Genomic DNA, 14,537 nt, shown 5'->3' on the forward strand with positions numbered 1-14,537 from the left:
TCTCGGGGTGTGTGTGTGTGTGTGTGTGTGTGTGTGTGTGTGTGTGTGTGTGTCCCCAGGATGTCTCAGTGGTATGAGCTCCAGCAGCTGGACTCCAAGTTTCTGGAGCAGGTTCACCAGCTCTACGACGACAGTTTCCCCATGGAAATCCGGCAGTACCTGGCCCAGTGGCTGGAAAAGCAAGACTGGTGAGCACAACTCCTTGGGCTGGGGAAAACAAGTTTATCCACGCTTTAAAAATAGTTGTTGGCGAAGGTGAATCTCCTCCACAGCCCTTAGGCTCACTCGTTGCCAAAAACTATTGATTTAAAAAAGGGTTTGTGTCTCTATGAAGCTGAATTCATTAACCACGGGGTACTTTTGCGTAGCTTTATTAAATTTAAGTGTAATATGTATTCACAGATGCTTTGGACAAGCTGGATAATACTAACACTAGTTCTTTTCCAACTTGACATCCAGATTATGGAAAGAAAGTTATAGGCACATTTTGGTAAAACAGAGTAAAAATAGAAATAAGGTAATAAAAGTAAAGGAGTGCCTCTTAGAATTGGTGTCTCCTACTTTAAAATGTATTATTTGCTGACCGAAAAAAGCTAAACATTCTGAAAGTATTTGACGCACAGTGATGGCGATGTTGATTTTTTTTTTCCTCACCAGCTAATCACCATAAATCATTTTCTGCACAACCTTTTAGGTGCTGTACAATTTTCATGTCAGTTTTATGTACTAAAAATATTATGTTAGCACAAAGGCCTGGGTTTGATCCCTGGTACCACAAACAAAAAAGGATCAACGAAAAATATCATGTAAACTTGCTCTAAAAAGAAAAAGGAAGACCTAAGAAATGCTTAAAAGTTACTTTTTAGCGGTTTCACCTAGGAGGGTGGCATTTGTTTGGGCAGCGTCTACGGCGAGACGGTGACGGCGCGTTCGTGTCTCCTAGGGAGCATGCAGCCGCCGATGTGTCCTTTGCCACCATCCGCTTCCACGACCTCCTGTCGCAGCTGGACGATCAGTACAGTCGCTTCTCTTTGGAGAACAACTTTCTGTTGCAGCACAACATAAGGAAGAGCAAGCGCAACCTGCAGGTACGGCCCGGGCCTCGCACACCACGCTCGCCCAGCACAGCTTTCGGCACCTGGCAGAGCAGGGCGGAAACCCAGGGCTGTGTGGAAAGCCCACTCACCCACCGGAAGCACCCAGGAACTTTTAGGGTTAGGCGTAGCGCTGTTAGGTGTTGGTGACCGTGGGAGACACGTGAAACCTTCTTTTACTAAATGTTGTCGATGTCTGAACCCCAGAGCGGGGGCTTGGTCTGAGGAGCAGTGAGCTGCTGTGACCGCAGCCTGGAGGACCGCAGGGCTCAGCCAGTGAGTTGGTGACTTGGAGCAGACTCTGCCTCGCCTTGCTTCAGGTGGGGTCGCCTCCCCGGTAGAGCGGGTGTGAGGCCAGGCGTGGTAGTGCACACCCTGTATTCCCAGCACTTGGGAGGCTGAGGCAAGAGGGTCGCTGAGTTCCACGCCATCCTGGAATCAAAGACTGTCTCCAAAAAAAAAAGTGGAAGAGAAAACCAAAGGATGATGCAGACATGAGGACAAGCTGCAGAGTTTCAGGAGTTCATCATAGTGCCAGCCTGCCGTTAGCCTAATGTCCATATTTATTCTTTATTACTGTGACTTTTTCTGCTTTAATGGAGGCAAAAATGATCCTTTTCTTATTTTCATGCAGCTCAACCAAAGCTTTCACTTAGTGGAGCCTTTCTTTTTCTTTTTGAATGTACCTGCACTGAGTGGGGAAATCAGATGAACTTTACAGAAATTTGCTGCCGTTTAGACTTTGCCTGAATGCATCTGTGATAAAGAGCCACGAAGGCCAGTACTTGGCACACAGGCTGTGATGGATGGCTTTTTCCTCATTCAGAGCAAAGGTTGAAAGATGCACTAACTGGGAGCTTTGCAGATAATTCCTGTATAACTTTGTGGCCCCGGACCCTAGCCCAGGATGATCGATACAGAAAAATGTCAGTCTTACAGGAAGGGCTGTGGGGTATGGCTTAGGGGTAGATGACGCGCTTGGTTAAACCTCCAGTTTGGAAAAGAATACTTACATGAATGTACATAAAAATGCTTTGTTTCTAAAGCAAGAAGCACTTTTAAGTACCTGCACTGAACCGATAAGTTAAAACCATCTTTGACCAGTTTGGGAAAGGTGTATTTTGATTTAACTACAGCAGCTTGTATGGAATTTGATAGAGGAGAAATACGGTTTCTTGGGGAATATAAACTAGTCCAGATCTGTGTGTAATACGCAGTGGCTTAAACTTTCTGAGCTTTGACTTGCCTTTATTCTAACCACCCAATTATGTTCCCATTCTAACCACTGGATTTTGTTCTAACCACTCGACGATTCTACCTAGGATAGTTTCCAGGAAGACCCAGTACAGATGTCTATGATCATCTTTAACTGCCTGAAGGAGGAACGGAAGATTTTGGAAAATGCCCGCAGATTTAATCAGGTACTTTTTTTTTCTAATTGAACACCAAAAGTTAAAGTAAAAATTCATTTGCTTGCCCGTTCCATACATGGCACGGAGGCCTGGGTCAGAGCAGTGGTGAATGTCCCTCTGATGTTACAGGCACCTGCAGTGCGGAGAGCCAGGTGTAGAGATTCTGCAGAAGCAGGCTTTGAAAATGCTCCTTGTCTAATGGGAGTGGGTTCCAGTGAGAGCAACGTGGGAGCTCCTTATGGGTGCAGTGCAGACACCATGCTGGGCTTAAATGGGAAACGGAAGCAGGCAGAGGGCGGGAAGGTTTCTGCAGCTGTCCCGGGAATCTGTTCGGGGTCCATAGAGGCGAAGAAGTAGTAAGTTTCGAGAGAGAAAAAGAGGTTGATTGGAAAACCCAGGGCTTTGCGATGGGCAAGTGAAGTTAGCAGACCCTTCTCAGAAGCATCGCTGGCCACGAGAGAAATGCAGATAAACACAACCCTGAGATTCCATCTGAGTTAATTCGTGACTGTAATGTGATCCCAATAAAAAATGGCCACAGGGAGCACAAGGACTTGAGTTCGATCCCCAGTACCAAAAATAAATAAATTAAAAATGAAAATGGACGCAAGTTGTTTTCTGGATGTAAAAGGATTGATTCAGAAATCCATGTGGAAAGTAAACGTACAAGAATAGCAAGGAAACCCCTGAATCCACAGAACAAGGAAATGGGGCTGGCCCGCCCTGGTACACTGTAAGGAGCGTGGCTCAGAAGTTCAGGGTTATGCACTGGGAGGAAGAAAAAGAAGAATTCTGGAAATAAACTGGAAAAGGAAAGCTCTGATGTAGCGCCGCACAGCAGGTGGCTCTGGATACTGATTATGCGCTGCGTGTCTCCACAGCTGGATGAGAGGGTGTTAAATGTTTTCACCATGACGAAATGACAGAGGACTGAAGTGGTAGACATGTTTGCCCTGAACAGTATACAGTGTATACACACATGAAACTGTCACACGGTAGCCTGTTACTCTGTACAGTTTTTATGTATCTGTTAAAAAAAAGTTAAAATATTTCTAAACGCAAGGATTCAGTAAAAAAATGGAATCTTGCAAGTGCCGGGCAATAGGTAAACTCGCACAGTCTTTCAATAGGAGAAGACTTTAAGGTAGAATCTGGGTATTAAGAAAATAAAAGGCTGGTAAGTTTGGATGCATTAAAAACTCCCACATAGAACGTGAACTTTGAAGAAAGAAGGAAGCAACTTTCTTACTTTGAAGCAAGAAAGGTCTGCACACACATTTTGCTGTATTGGGGCTTTCACTCTAAGCAAAAGATGACTTCTGTCTGCAGTCTAATCTCTGTGAAAACAGGGTCAGTTACGTCACCGACACCAGGGCCTGCAATATTGTCTGTCACAGCCCTAACTAAACCAGCATCCCCTCTGACGAGACACCATCCGGTGTGAGTCTTCTCCTTCCTGGGGCAGATGCGTGACACCTACAACTTTTAGAGATCTTTTCTGGCTTATGGTTACAATCCATAGTCAGCTGGCAGAAGGACATAAGCAGAAAAGCTACAGATGTTTTAGAGGTGGCCAAGAAGCAGAGACAGGGAAGGGAAGAGCTGGGGAGGGAGAGAAACCCTTCCGGGAGACACCCCCAGGGACCCACCTTTTCCGGCCAGGCTCTGCCTCCTGACAGCCAGCCCTGCTGTTCTGCCCTTGTGGTTCAGTCACCTGCCAGAGACCCCGCCTGTGCGCTCATGAGGCCGTGGGGGGACAGTCTCAGGGCAAACCAAGTAACAGTTACTATGTGTCAGCTCGTGTAGAGTTTGAGAAACTCTAGACACACTGCCTATGTGGTACCATTCAGCTGTATGAATTAATGGAAAGTTCTAGAAATACTTTTTATTTCAGGCATGAACTGAGCTGAGGCTCTGTAGCCTTCTCGTCAGCTTGCCAGCATTTTTTCAGGGCTTCAGGAACTGAGTTTTTTAAAACAGAAATATATGTAGGAAGCCTGTAGTAAATTTTGGAAGGTCTCAGAGGCAGGCCCCCTGGCAGGAGATACCAACGTGACTTTGGCATATGATAAAAATGATGGCTGCTAACCATGCACTTCTATTACAGGCCCAGTCAGGGAGTGTTCAGAATACAGTGATGTTAGACAAACACAAAGAGCTTGACTGCAAAGTCAGAAATGTGAAGGACCAAGTCATGGTGAGCACTTCTATAATTTTGATCATGGAAACAAGGTTTCTGTGTTAGTCACGTTCCTGTTGCTGGGACACAGTACCTAAACCCCACAATTTAAAGCGGGGGGAGGTTTATGTGGGTCATGGTTTCAGAGAATTGAGTCCATGGTGGGTTGGCTCCCAGACAGAGGAGCATGCGGAGGGATGTGGTGGAGAAAAGCAGTTTACACCATGGCAGCCAGGAAGCAGAGAAAGAAGGGGGTGCTGAGGACGAGAATGCAGCCTCCCAGATCACACCTCTCGTGCCCTCTTCCTACCGGCCCATGTCTGACCAGCACATCAAGCTGCTGAACTCATCAGTGGATGAAGAATAGAGACCCTCCACGATCCAGTCACCTTCCATGCACGTGTGACTGTCGGGGGACATTTCAAATCTAAAGCATAACAGTTTCAGTTACCCTGAGTCTAAACCAATTTTAGTATATGTGCTGCCGAAGCGAGCACGTAACTAGTTTTTCAAGTCATTGAAAAATTATGCTAAAGTTCCAAACCGGAAGTAAACAGATTAGTAAAACCAGTGATCAGCTAGACGTTTTACAACCCCTATGTAACTTCCAGACGCTGAGCTTATGTTTTCCTTCCTTCCAAGATCACACAGTAAATTGTTGACTTTGCCTCCATTTCCAATAAATGAGATATTGCTTCTCTAAGTGACCCTTTAATTCCACAACCCTTAAATCAGGGTGTCCTGGGGGCCAAGCAGAGCTCCAGGATAAACATGGCTCATGTGCCTCGAGTACCTGTTTTAATCTCAGACTTTCAGGAGGAACAAGTACCAGGAATTTGGATACATTTCCAATCAGTATACGATATCCACAGCAGTTTCAAGCTCAAACTTCCCAGGCGGGTTGTGGAAGCACAGCACAGCTTCGACCCCTTGTCTGGACAGCCCTGTCACATGCCTGGGTGATGGCAGTGTGGCCTGGATTCTTGGTCCCGACAGTGTCTTTTCAAACCCAGATTCATCAGAGCAACTCGATCCCGCAGCCTCCTAGAACATGCCCCTAAAGTAGCACCAAGTGAGCTAGATCGGGAATTAGCCAGAGAAATCCACAGAATAATGTGCAGAAACGTGATGAAATCCAAAACAAATGAGGCAGTTTGTGGGATGAATGTAGAATTTGGTTGTCCGGACTGAGCTCTCTCTGTGTGGCAGGGGACCCTGTTACTGATTCCACCAGGACATTGGGCGTTAAAGTGGGGCTGTTCTGTAGATGGGGTGTGTGGTCTCCCTCCTTCCTTGGAAGGATCGAAGATTTTCTGTGAGCTGCTTGTTCCCTTCTAAGTCTCCAAGGGAGCTGAAACTGTTACCATGTTTTCCTGGGTTCTGTAGACGCCGCAGTCTGTTTCTTGAAGTCTTTAGAAGCTGATGATCAGTGAAAAACATGTTTATGTCTTTATTTGCAGAGTATAGAGCAGGAGATCAAAACCCTGGAAGATTTACAAGATGAATATGATTTTAAATGCAAAACCTCGCAGAACAGAGGTAAGAGTTAGCAAGCAGTTTTATCTGCGACAAATAACAAAGGCGGTCGTTCCGTATCTGCCATGTATCTTGACTGATTCCCCAGTCTGGGCTTCCTGAATATCCAGTCCATGTGTCCTTGACCTTGCTTCTGTTGACATTTCGAACCAGATCATCTCTGTTGCAGGGCTGTCTTGCGCCCTGTGGAATGTTCAGCAGCATCCCTGACTTCTCCCTAGTGGCACTGGGTGCCAGGAGCGCTGTCCTCTCAGCTCCACAGTGACAACCGGAATGTCACCAGCCATTGCCGGATGTCCTTGGGGGAGGGCTGGGTCACCTGGGCTGTTCTGTATTTCTGGTGCCTCGGCCAGCTGTTGATCTGGACCGGATGGACATGGTGTTTCCCTACCCTGTCATCCATGTGTCCGGGTCACCTGGGCACTTTCCTCACATCTTGAAGCAGTTTCACTGTTTCACTGTTGCTGCTTGTTTTCAGGGTACGTAGTAGCAACTATAAATAACTGCAGAATGTACGTTGTACATCAGGTGCATGTAGGGCACTGCTTTTAGGCTAATAATCGTTCGGTTGATAGGTAGGGATTATCAGTGTAATTTGGGTAAAAGGTATGAAAGAAAAGAATCTCAGCTCCTGCTTCCTAATTGTCCCCTTCTCTTTCCAAGCTGTGGATATACTTCATATGCATTTATCGACAGTTTTGAGCTTTGTCATTTGTGTTCATTTAGATAAAAGTCTGTCAGTAGTTTAAATAGTAAACAGTACTATTTGCAATTTCCATGGGTCACTGAAACCTAGTGCTTGGTTTCATTGTGTCCAGTTTTTATACTTTGGGCATTTTTTTCTTGATTGTTCAATAAAGATTAAAGAGCAGACTGCATCTGTATCATCTATCCACTAAATTCATGTGAATCTTGGTTTTCATTGGGTTTATCTTCTTACAAGTTTTTATTTTTATGCTCTCCCTCTCTCTCTCAATTGGCAGAACATGAAACCAATGGTGTGGCAAAGAACGACCAGAAACAAGAACAGCTGTTACTACATCAGATGTATTTAATGCTTGACAATAAGAGAAAGGTGAGGGCCAGGGATTTGGCTCAGTGGTTCCACCACCTGCTTCACAAGCACGAGGTCCGGAATTCAATCCCTGGTACCAAAAGGGAAAAAAAAAAAAAAAAAAGGAGGGAACAGTGGTGCTTACTTTCCAGAAGAGTGTGTTGCTTTTGATGCAGTAATAGACTTGAAGTTTAGAAGAGAAAAAATTGGTTTTATAACTGATAGCAAAAACTTTAAAAATGTCACAGTTAAGATAACTTCTGCCCCTCACTGTGCTTAGTTTGGAATTAACTGTCTCCCCAAAAAGTTTTATAAGTGAAAAGAACTATTGTTAGCTTTGGTGAACAAACAAGCTCCCTTCCCCTGGCTAGAATAGGTAACTGAATGAATCTTAAAGGTAACTTCCCTGACAGAAAACTGCATCTGGGTTAAAATTCAACTGCCTCGGCCACCATGTTTTGGGTATCAGCAGTATGAGCTGTTAAAATGCAATGTAACCAGCTGAATAAGATCAAGGCTGTAAAACCCTATAAAAGAAGGAGTTGTAACCCAAGGGGGATTGATCAGGGCACTGCCACTAGGTGTGATCGATCCCCATCGATGGGGTAAGCATTTTTATTTTATTTCCATTCTCCTGCCTCTCTGTGTGTCACTTGCCGGTTGCTTTCGTAACATAACCACTTGGCTTAATGTCCTAGTTGAGAGTGAAAGGATATTTTCTTTGGTTAAAAAAAAAAACTTTAAAAATTCAGTGATTAAAAACAGATTTATTTCACCTCACTTCCTCCTCTGTGACTGTAGGAAATAATTCACAAAATCAGAGAGCTGTTGAACGCCACGGAGCTGACCCAGAACACCCTGATCAGTGACGAGCTGGTGGAGTGGAAGCGGCGGCAGCAGAGCGCCTGCATCGGGGGGCCTCCCAACACTTGCCTGGACCAGCTGCAGGGCTGGTAAGAGGAGGCCACAGCCGGCCCTGCCGGAGCTTCCGGGCGAGCTTAGCGCGGTGCAGCTTCTTCCGGGCCTGGAAACACTAAGAGAGCACGGTGTTGTTTGTGACGGTGGCCACATCCAGCCGTGTCTCTTAGTTCAGAGGCTGCTTAGACCTGGCGAGGCACCGCCGGACTCTCCCCAAGCCCCGGTGTCGTGGGTGCTGGGCAGCACGCTTTGCACCTCCCATCCTGGTGGCTTATCAAGAACATCACATCTGGGGCCAGGGATTTAGCTAAAAAAAAAAGAACATCACATCTGAGGCCTTGGCTGGTCTCCCAGGAAGTATGGGTTCGTCACAGTGACCATTTGGTCATCGCCCAGAGCACTTGGGAGAGGAGGGTTGATTCTTGTCCTTGCCTGGCAGATTCTCAGTGTGGGGGACAGAGAGACAGACACACAGACACAGGAATGGTGCTGCACGGTCTAGCAGAGCAGGGCAGTGACTGCACCACGGGTAGCTGGAGAGGCCGGGTGGCACTGACCCAGGGTGCGTTTCCCTGGTGCTTGGAAAGCTGCCCTGGCACAGCCGGGTGGGCGTAGAGACGAGGTCCTGGGTCCCCGGAGCTGTTAGCAGAGCCAGGAGAGGCCACGTGGGCTTGGAGAGTGTGGCCCTGAGGCGGCCCAACCGTTGTCCAGTGCCCGAGGACCCTGGCCTGGTGGCGCATATTCATGAGACTGCGTTGTTAATTGTTTAAAATCCCAGTCTGGCCATTTGCTTTCATTTGGTGGTTGCTTGTGCACACTCACTTTCCATGGGTTGGAGCAGGGCCCAGGCTGTCTGCTCTTGGGCCCTGAGGCCTCCCTGTCCCCTGCTCCCACCTCAGCCCTCTGAGTGGCTGGGGGCCCCCTAGTGGTCACCATGGGCCGAAGGTGCCTCTGCAGGGACAGCACCCTCTGGTGTCCCCACTGCACCCTGTGAGGGCCGTGTCCGTGCCAGGGCTCCTGGGCAGGATGTCCCGGTCCCCTGCCGCCACCCTCCTTCACGCTCTGGGGTGAAGGCCTCTCCCATTGCAGGCTGGGGCTGGGCCAGGGAGTGAAGCTTCCCAGTGAAGCGGGTGGGTTTGGTGGGAAAGGATGCGTTTACACACTTGCTGTGTCATGTCCGGCCAGGGAGCGACCCCTCACAGGTCGCTGCTTCAGGAAGGAGGGCTGAGATGGTCCCTGGGCTTCCTCTTTGGGCTGCACGTCCTCAGGCTGTGGGAAGCTGCAGTCTGTTCTTTCTCTCCCCTCCCTGTGTGGTCCCATGGCTGGTGCCCACATCCCTTTCTCAGTGTAAAATGTCAGTGGCTCCTCTTGGGTCACCCGAGGTATCTGCTGCCATTGGCCCGGCCCCTGTCTGCCCCTTCGCTCTGCCCTTTTGAAATCCCAAGAACCTTAAAGGTCTGTTGAGCCTAGCATGGTGGTGCATCCCTATAATCCCAGCTTCTTGGAAGCTGAGGCAGGAGGTTCAGCATTGCGGTTCCCGACCATGGCATGGTGCAAAAAGATGCAGGATTACTCAGAGATCACTAGGAGTCAAGGTCCAGGCTGTATTCCCAAGAGGGCCCAGAGAGGCTGCTGTTAACTGAGACCCTCAACGGGAGAAAGTCTTAAATGACAGCCCAGAACTGAAGCCTGGCTGGCCTTTTATTGATAGAACCAGGAAGTGAGGCTCAAAGGAAAAAGAAAGGTGTCTGGGTCTGTCAGTGACTGACTGTGGAGCGTCCCTCCTTAAGGCAGTGTGTTTTGTCCTACTGTGACCGTGCTCCCTGGAGGCTGTGGGCTTGTGGCCCTCCAAGCCCCTTGTCTCTGTGCTTCCCTCCTGTGCAAATCTCTGGCCAGGGCCCCCACAGATCTCAAGTTCAAGGCCAGTCTGGACAGCTAAGTGAGACCCTGTCTCAAAATAATATAATAAGGAAAAAGGGCTGGGATCTGGCTGGGTGTTGAGGGACCCTGGGTTCAGTCACAGATGACTTGGAAGCCCACGTGCATCTCAGGAGCCCGCAGAGGCTTTTGATCTGGGCTGTGACCTTTGCGTGCACGCTGGGGCCTCAGCACAGGGAGCGCGTGTGTCGCTCCGGTCCCTCCCAGGGAGTGTGCTGGTTTCTGTGACCCCCCGCCCCCACCCCTGCCCGGCCGCTGGGTCTGCCTCTCACTGAGACGCCATGTCTTGCACCCAGGTTCACCGTGGTGGCAGAGAGTCTGCAGCAGGTACGGCAGCAGCTCAAGAAGCTGGAGGAGCTGGAGCAGAAGTTAGCCTACGAGCACGACCCCATCACCAAGAACAAGCAGGGGCTCTGGGACCGCACCGTTGCCCTCTTCCAGCAGCTCGTCCAGAGGTAAGGCTGGCCCGTTCATTCGTCAGAGAAGCGCTTTCCAGCCGAGCAGACCCTTGAGGGGTCTCATGGCCTTGATGCTTTCTGGATCCTTCTCTGTTTCAGGCTCCTCATTCATTCTGCCCCCTGGCCTGGAACTGTAGTAACTCTTTCCTCCTCCTCCTCCCTCTCACCCAGTCTGTGCTGGCACCTGTCAGCCCTGCCTCGGGTGTTTGTCTTTTCTGTTTAGTGCTGTGGCATCTCAGGCCCTCTTCCGAACTCCTAGCAGGGGGCCTGTAGCCCGGCTCCCCATCCCCTGCCACCCAGGGGCGCCCAGCATCTGGTTTCCAGGCTCACTGTGTCTCAGGGTTCCTAGCTGCAGGGACACCTACCTGTGCTTCCCCTGAGCCTTTCTCCCACCTAAAGTCCACTTTGTACCCCTCTGTCCAGAGGGCAGCATCCTAGAAGCTTCCTCGAATCCTGAACTCTTCCCGTGTTCCCAGGCACACGTTCGCTTCTCCAGACCTCCGCAGCTCATTGTTTGATCCTCCCTGTCCTGCCTCATGCTGTCAGTGGTTACTTCTGTTACCTCAGCTGTCCTGCTGCAAGCAGGGCCTAGCACTGTGCCTTCTACTAAACAGCAGAGGGCGTCCCAGGTGTACTAGGGGACAGACATCGCTAAATGGAAGACCAGAGTTCATGCCACAGGGTGTTTGATTTGTATCTTGATAACTGTCCAGACATAGAGAAAATGCCCATATGCTGGATTTTAAAATAATTAAGGATGCTTCTTTGTATTTTCTGTGCATACCTGACTGTTGGTGCAGATTTACAAATGAGCATAACTGAATTCAGGCATTCTGTGTTGGCCAGTGTCATGGGTCTCACGGTCGTGGCGTGCTGTGTGTAAGTAGGATGTGGGGCTCTCTCCACTAACTGGTGAATGCCGCTTTGTTTTTCCAGTTTGTCAGGCTCTTTCGAACTGTTTTCCACCTTATGCTCTCTAACTCCCTTCCCTCTTCAGTCATGTATTTTTTTTACTGCCACAGCCTTGATAGAAATGCTAATTTGTCCACGTTTGCTGGGTATCCGCAGCTCCTTCGTGGTGGAAAGACAGCCGTGCATGCCAACGCATCCACAGAGGCCTCTGGTCTTGAAGACTGGAGTACAGTTCACCGTCAAGCTGAGGTAATAAAGAAAAAAACGCAGCTGTGGACACTGCCCATGGCAGTTTGTCCCCGTTATTTCCTAATACCAAAGCTATTACAGTGGACCCTTGAGTTACGACTGGCCTGACATAATGAACAACTTGAGTTATGACTGGAATTTTAGCTTTAACTTATGACCAAAGTCTTGAATGCTGGCCCCTTGTGCTTCCAGATGGCCTCAGACTTAGCCCTTAAAAAGTTCTGGGAGGAACGTGACAACGTCCTTTCCTTTGGGTGGTTAACTGAGAAATCCTGGGCCAATGTCCAGGACACTGACATCCTCCTGTGTACAGGAGAGAGACTTTGAAGGCTGTGTAGAGGAGCCTGAGTCTTCACTGACCAGCTTGACTTACAACCAACCCTTGGGAACAAATTAAGTTCGTAAGTCAAGGGTCCACTGAATATAGGGGGTTTAAGAGGAAATAATTTTTCAGGAGGCATTGTATTAGGAATTCTTAGAACATCGCAGATACCGTCTTTTATCCTCAAGATAGAAGTACGGCCAATATAAATGTAAGGACACAGGTCTGTTTTTCCCCTGGCTGCAGATGTAATGTATGAGCATAGTAAACAGGAGTTCACAGTTGCCCACACGAACGTGGTAGAGCGTAAAAGTTCTAGGGCCTCCCTGCTCCTGAGAGTAGGCTCATAACGAGAGCTTCATGACTCCCTGAAAAGGAAGCAACTCTTGAAATAGATTAAACCTGATGGTTTTTCTGGTGAGTGAATTCATAGCTTTCGTGAGATTTCACAGCACCACAAATGCCTGGTGTTTATCTTCCCATCGTGTTGTCCGTGGCCACACACGCGTGCAGAGCTGCATGGGTGTGTGTATATTCCTTACACAGGCACACACATGAAATACAAATGTACATTGTTTCACCTTTGGAGATGAGAACTATACGTGCTACTGTTTCGTAGCCCGCTTTTCTCCTTGGTGCTTGTTGAAGTGTTTCCGGGTGAGAACATCCGGCCTTGCCCTGTTCCAGTGAATGGCCACAGGCATTCATCTGCTCCTCTGGAGGTGAGCGCTGCACCCCAAGAGGGGGACTTTCCCTCAGGGGTGCCTGCACCCTTTCTCTCGGGGTGCTGTGCCCCTTCCCCATTGGGCCATGAGCAGTGCCACAGGCTAGTGCCCGTGGAATCCGGAACTCAGCACTGTAGGGAGAGTAGAGATGGAATCCATTGCTGACTCAAGGCCTGGGGCTCCTCCCACCCTCCAGCTCGCAGAACAGGGACCCCCAGAGTCCCAGAAGCCCAGCGCTCCAGCCTTCCATCTTTCCACACTGCCCTGGTGTACAGGAGGGCAAGCTTCATTTTTCCAGTTGTGCGGGATGGTTTTTCTTGTCTCCCACTAGGACAGAAAAGTAGTTATAAGTTCTACAACAAGTAATGTTTGTTGCTTTCCACCCATCTGAGGCCAGAAGCAGAACTTTTGACAACACTTTATGTTGGGGAGGTTTTATAGGACACAGCCACCCTTGCTGACTCTGATAGGAACAAGAAGTTAGTGCCGAGTTTCACCAGAACCTTAAGCTGTGGTTCTGCCCTTGCAGTTTCACAGCTAGGAACGGAAGCTACAGGTGCATGTATTGAGAAAAAGCCAAGCAGATGTACGGCCTGCTGGTTTCATTGTTTGTAAGAACCAGCAACTAGAGGGGTGACGGTTTCCATACGCAGTCATTGATGGATGCTTGGCATAGTAAATAGATTGTAGTAGATCATTTTTTTAAAAGTAATTTTTCTTTTTCTCTCTAGACTGTTGGTGAAATTGCAAGAGCTGAATTATAACTTGAAAGTGAAAGTCTTATTTGATAAGTAAGACATTTTTACTATTATCTAAGATAAGGTACCATACAAATGCTAGTTGTTCACCACATGTAGACCCCTCACTGCCATGAGCTGACTTGCGGTTGCTCGGCAGCGCCGGGCCCTGGGTGGGAGGACGTGGCCTTCCTGGGGCGCCCGGCTGCCAGAGAGCAGGGCTGCTCCTCGGGTCCCCCAGGGCCATCTCAAGTGACCTGCAGATAGAAACTGATGGCTGCCACCCCGCACGTTGGCCTCACCCCAGACTTGTGCCTTCTTAGATGACAATGAGCGAAAGAGCGAGCATGGAGACCGCAGTGGGCTGGGCACACGAAGGCCCGCTCCCGAAGGCCGCGCTGTGGGTCAGGCTGTGTGGCTCTGGCCAGCTGCCAGGCGGTTTCTGGAGTGAGCTCAGAGGCACAGGGCCCATTTGCCATGCTGTGCTTTAGCTCAGCCCCTCCTTCAGATTGTTTGTGCTTTGTCTTTTCAGTTCCTGCCTGCTCTGGTCTTTCTTCTGCCACACGCTTCCTTTACTGTAAATTCTTTGTTTTTGCATGGAAAAGTAGATCCCTCCTGTGGCAATTGTTCTTCACAAAACACTGCCCTTCCAGTTGAGATATAAAAGGAGGGTAGCTTCGTCCTGTTCATAGTGATCTCTAACCTATATCTAGGCTGTAATGTGGCTTAGTTTTGGTGTTGCTATAACAACATACTTGAAACTAGGCAGTTTATAAAGCACAGGAGTTAACTCATAGTCTTTGGTGCTGGGAAGGTCGGGATCGGGAGGCAGCATTGTGCAGCGTCACATCCTGTAGGGGGCGCCCTGTGGGCCCAGTGTGGGGATCACAGGGCAGGAGTGGCAGCAGCCAGCTGGGAAGGCCCGACTTGCTTCACAGCAACCTGCTCCTGGAGTGGCCATGCAGCCCCACCAGACCTAAGCCACGTGCCTGTCCTTTCAGCG

General features: G+C 48.9%; 1 protein-coding gene across 1 annotated transcript in view; it reads left to right on the plus strand.

Moving 5' to 3' along the window:
- The window catches only part of Stat1 (signal transducer and activator of transcription 1), a 32,316-nt gene that overhangs the window by 3,290 nt on the left and 14,489 nt on the right, over positions 1 to 14,537 (plus strand). The window contains exons 2-11 of the mRNA XM_010636869.1: positions 60 to 188; positions 944 to 1,088; positions 2,417 to 2,515; positions 4,614 to 4,703; positions 6,146 to 6,224; positions 7,205 to 7,296; positions 8,077 to 8,228; positions 10,428 to 10,586; positions 11,658 to 11,750; positions 13,529 to 13,588. Of these exons, the coding sequence (XP_010635171.1) occupies positions 60 to 188; positions 944 to 1,088; positions 2,417 to 2,515; positions 4,614 to 4,703; positions 6,146 to 6,224; positions 7,205 to 7,296; positions 8,077 to 8,228; positions 10,428 to 10,586; positions 11,658 to 11,750; positions 13,529 to 13,588 (1,098 nt within the window). The remainder of the gene's footprint in view (positions 1 to 59; positions 189 to 943; positions 1,089 to 2,416; positions 2,516 to 4,613; positions 4,704 to 6,145; positions 6,225 to 7,204; positions 7,297 to 8,076; positions 8,229 to 10,427; positions 10,587 to 11,657; positions 11,751 to 13,528; positions 13,589 to 14,537) is intronic.

Source organism: Fukomys damarensis, unplaced genomic scaffold (genome assembly GCF_012274545.1).
Source record: "Fukomys damarensis isolate Sample0158 unplaced genomic scaffold, DMR_v1.0_HiC HiC_scaffold_26, whole genome shotgun sequence".
Lineage (NCBI taxonomy): Eukaryota > Metazoa > Chordata > Mammalia > Rodentia > Bathyergidae > Fukomys > Fukomys damarensis.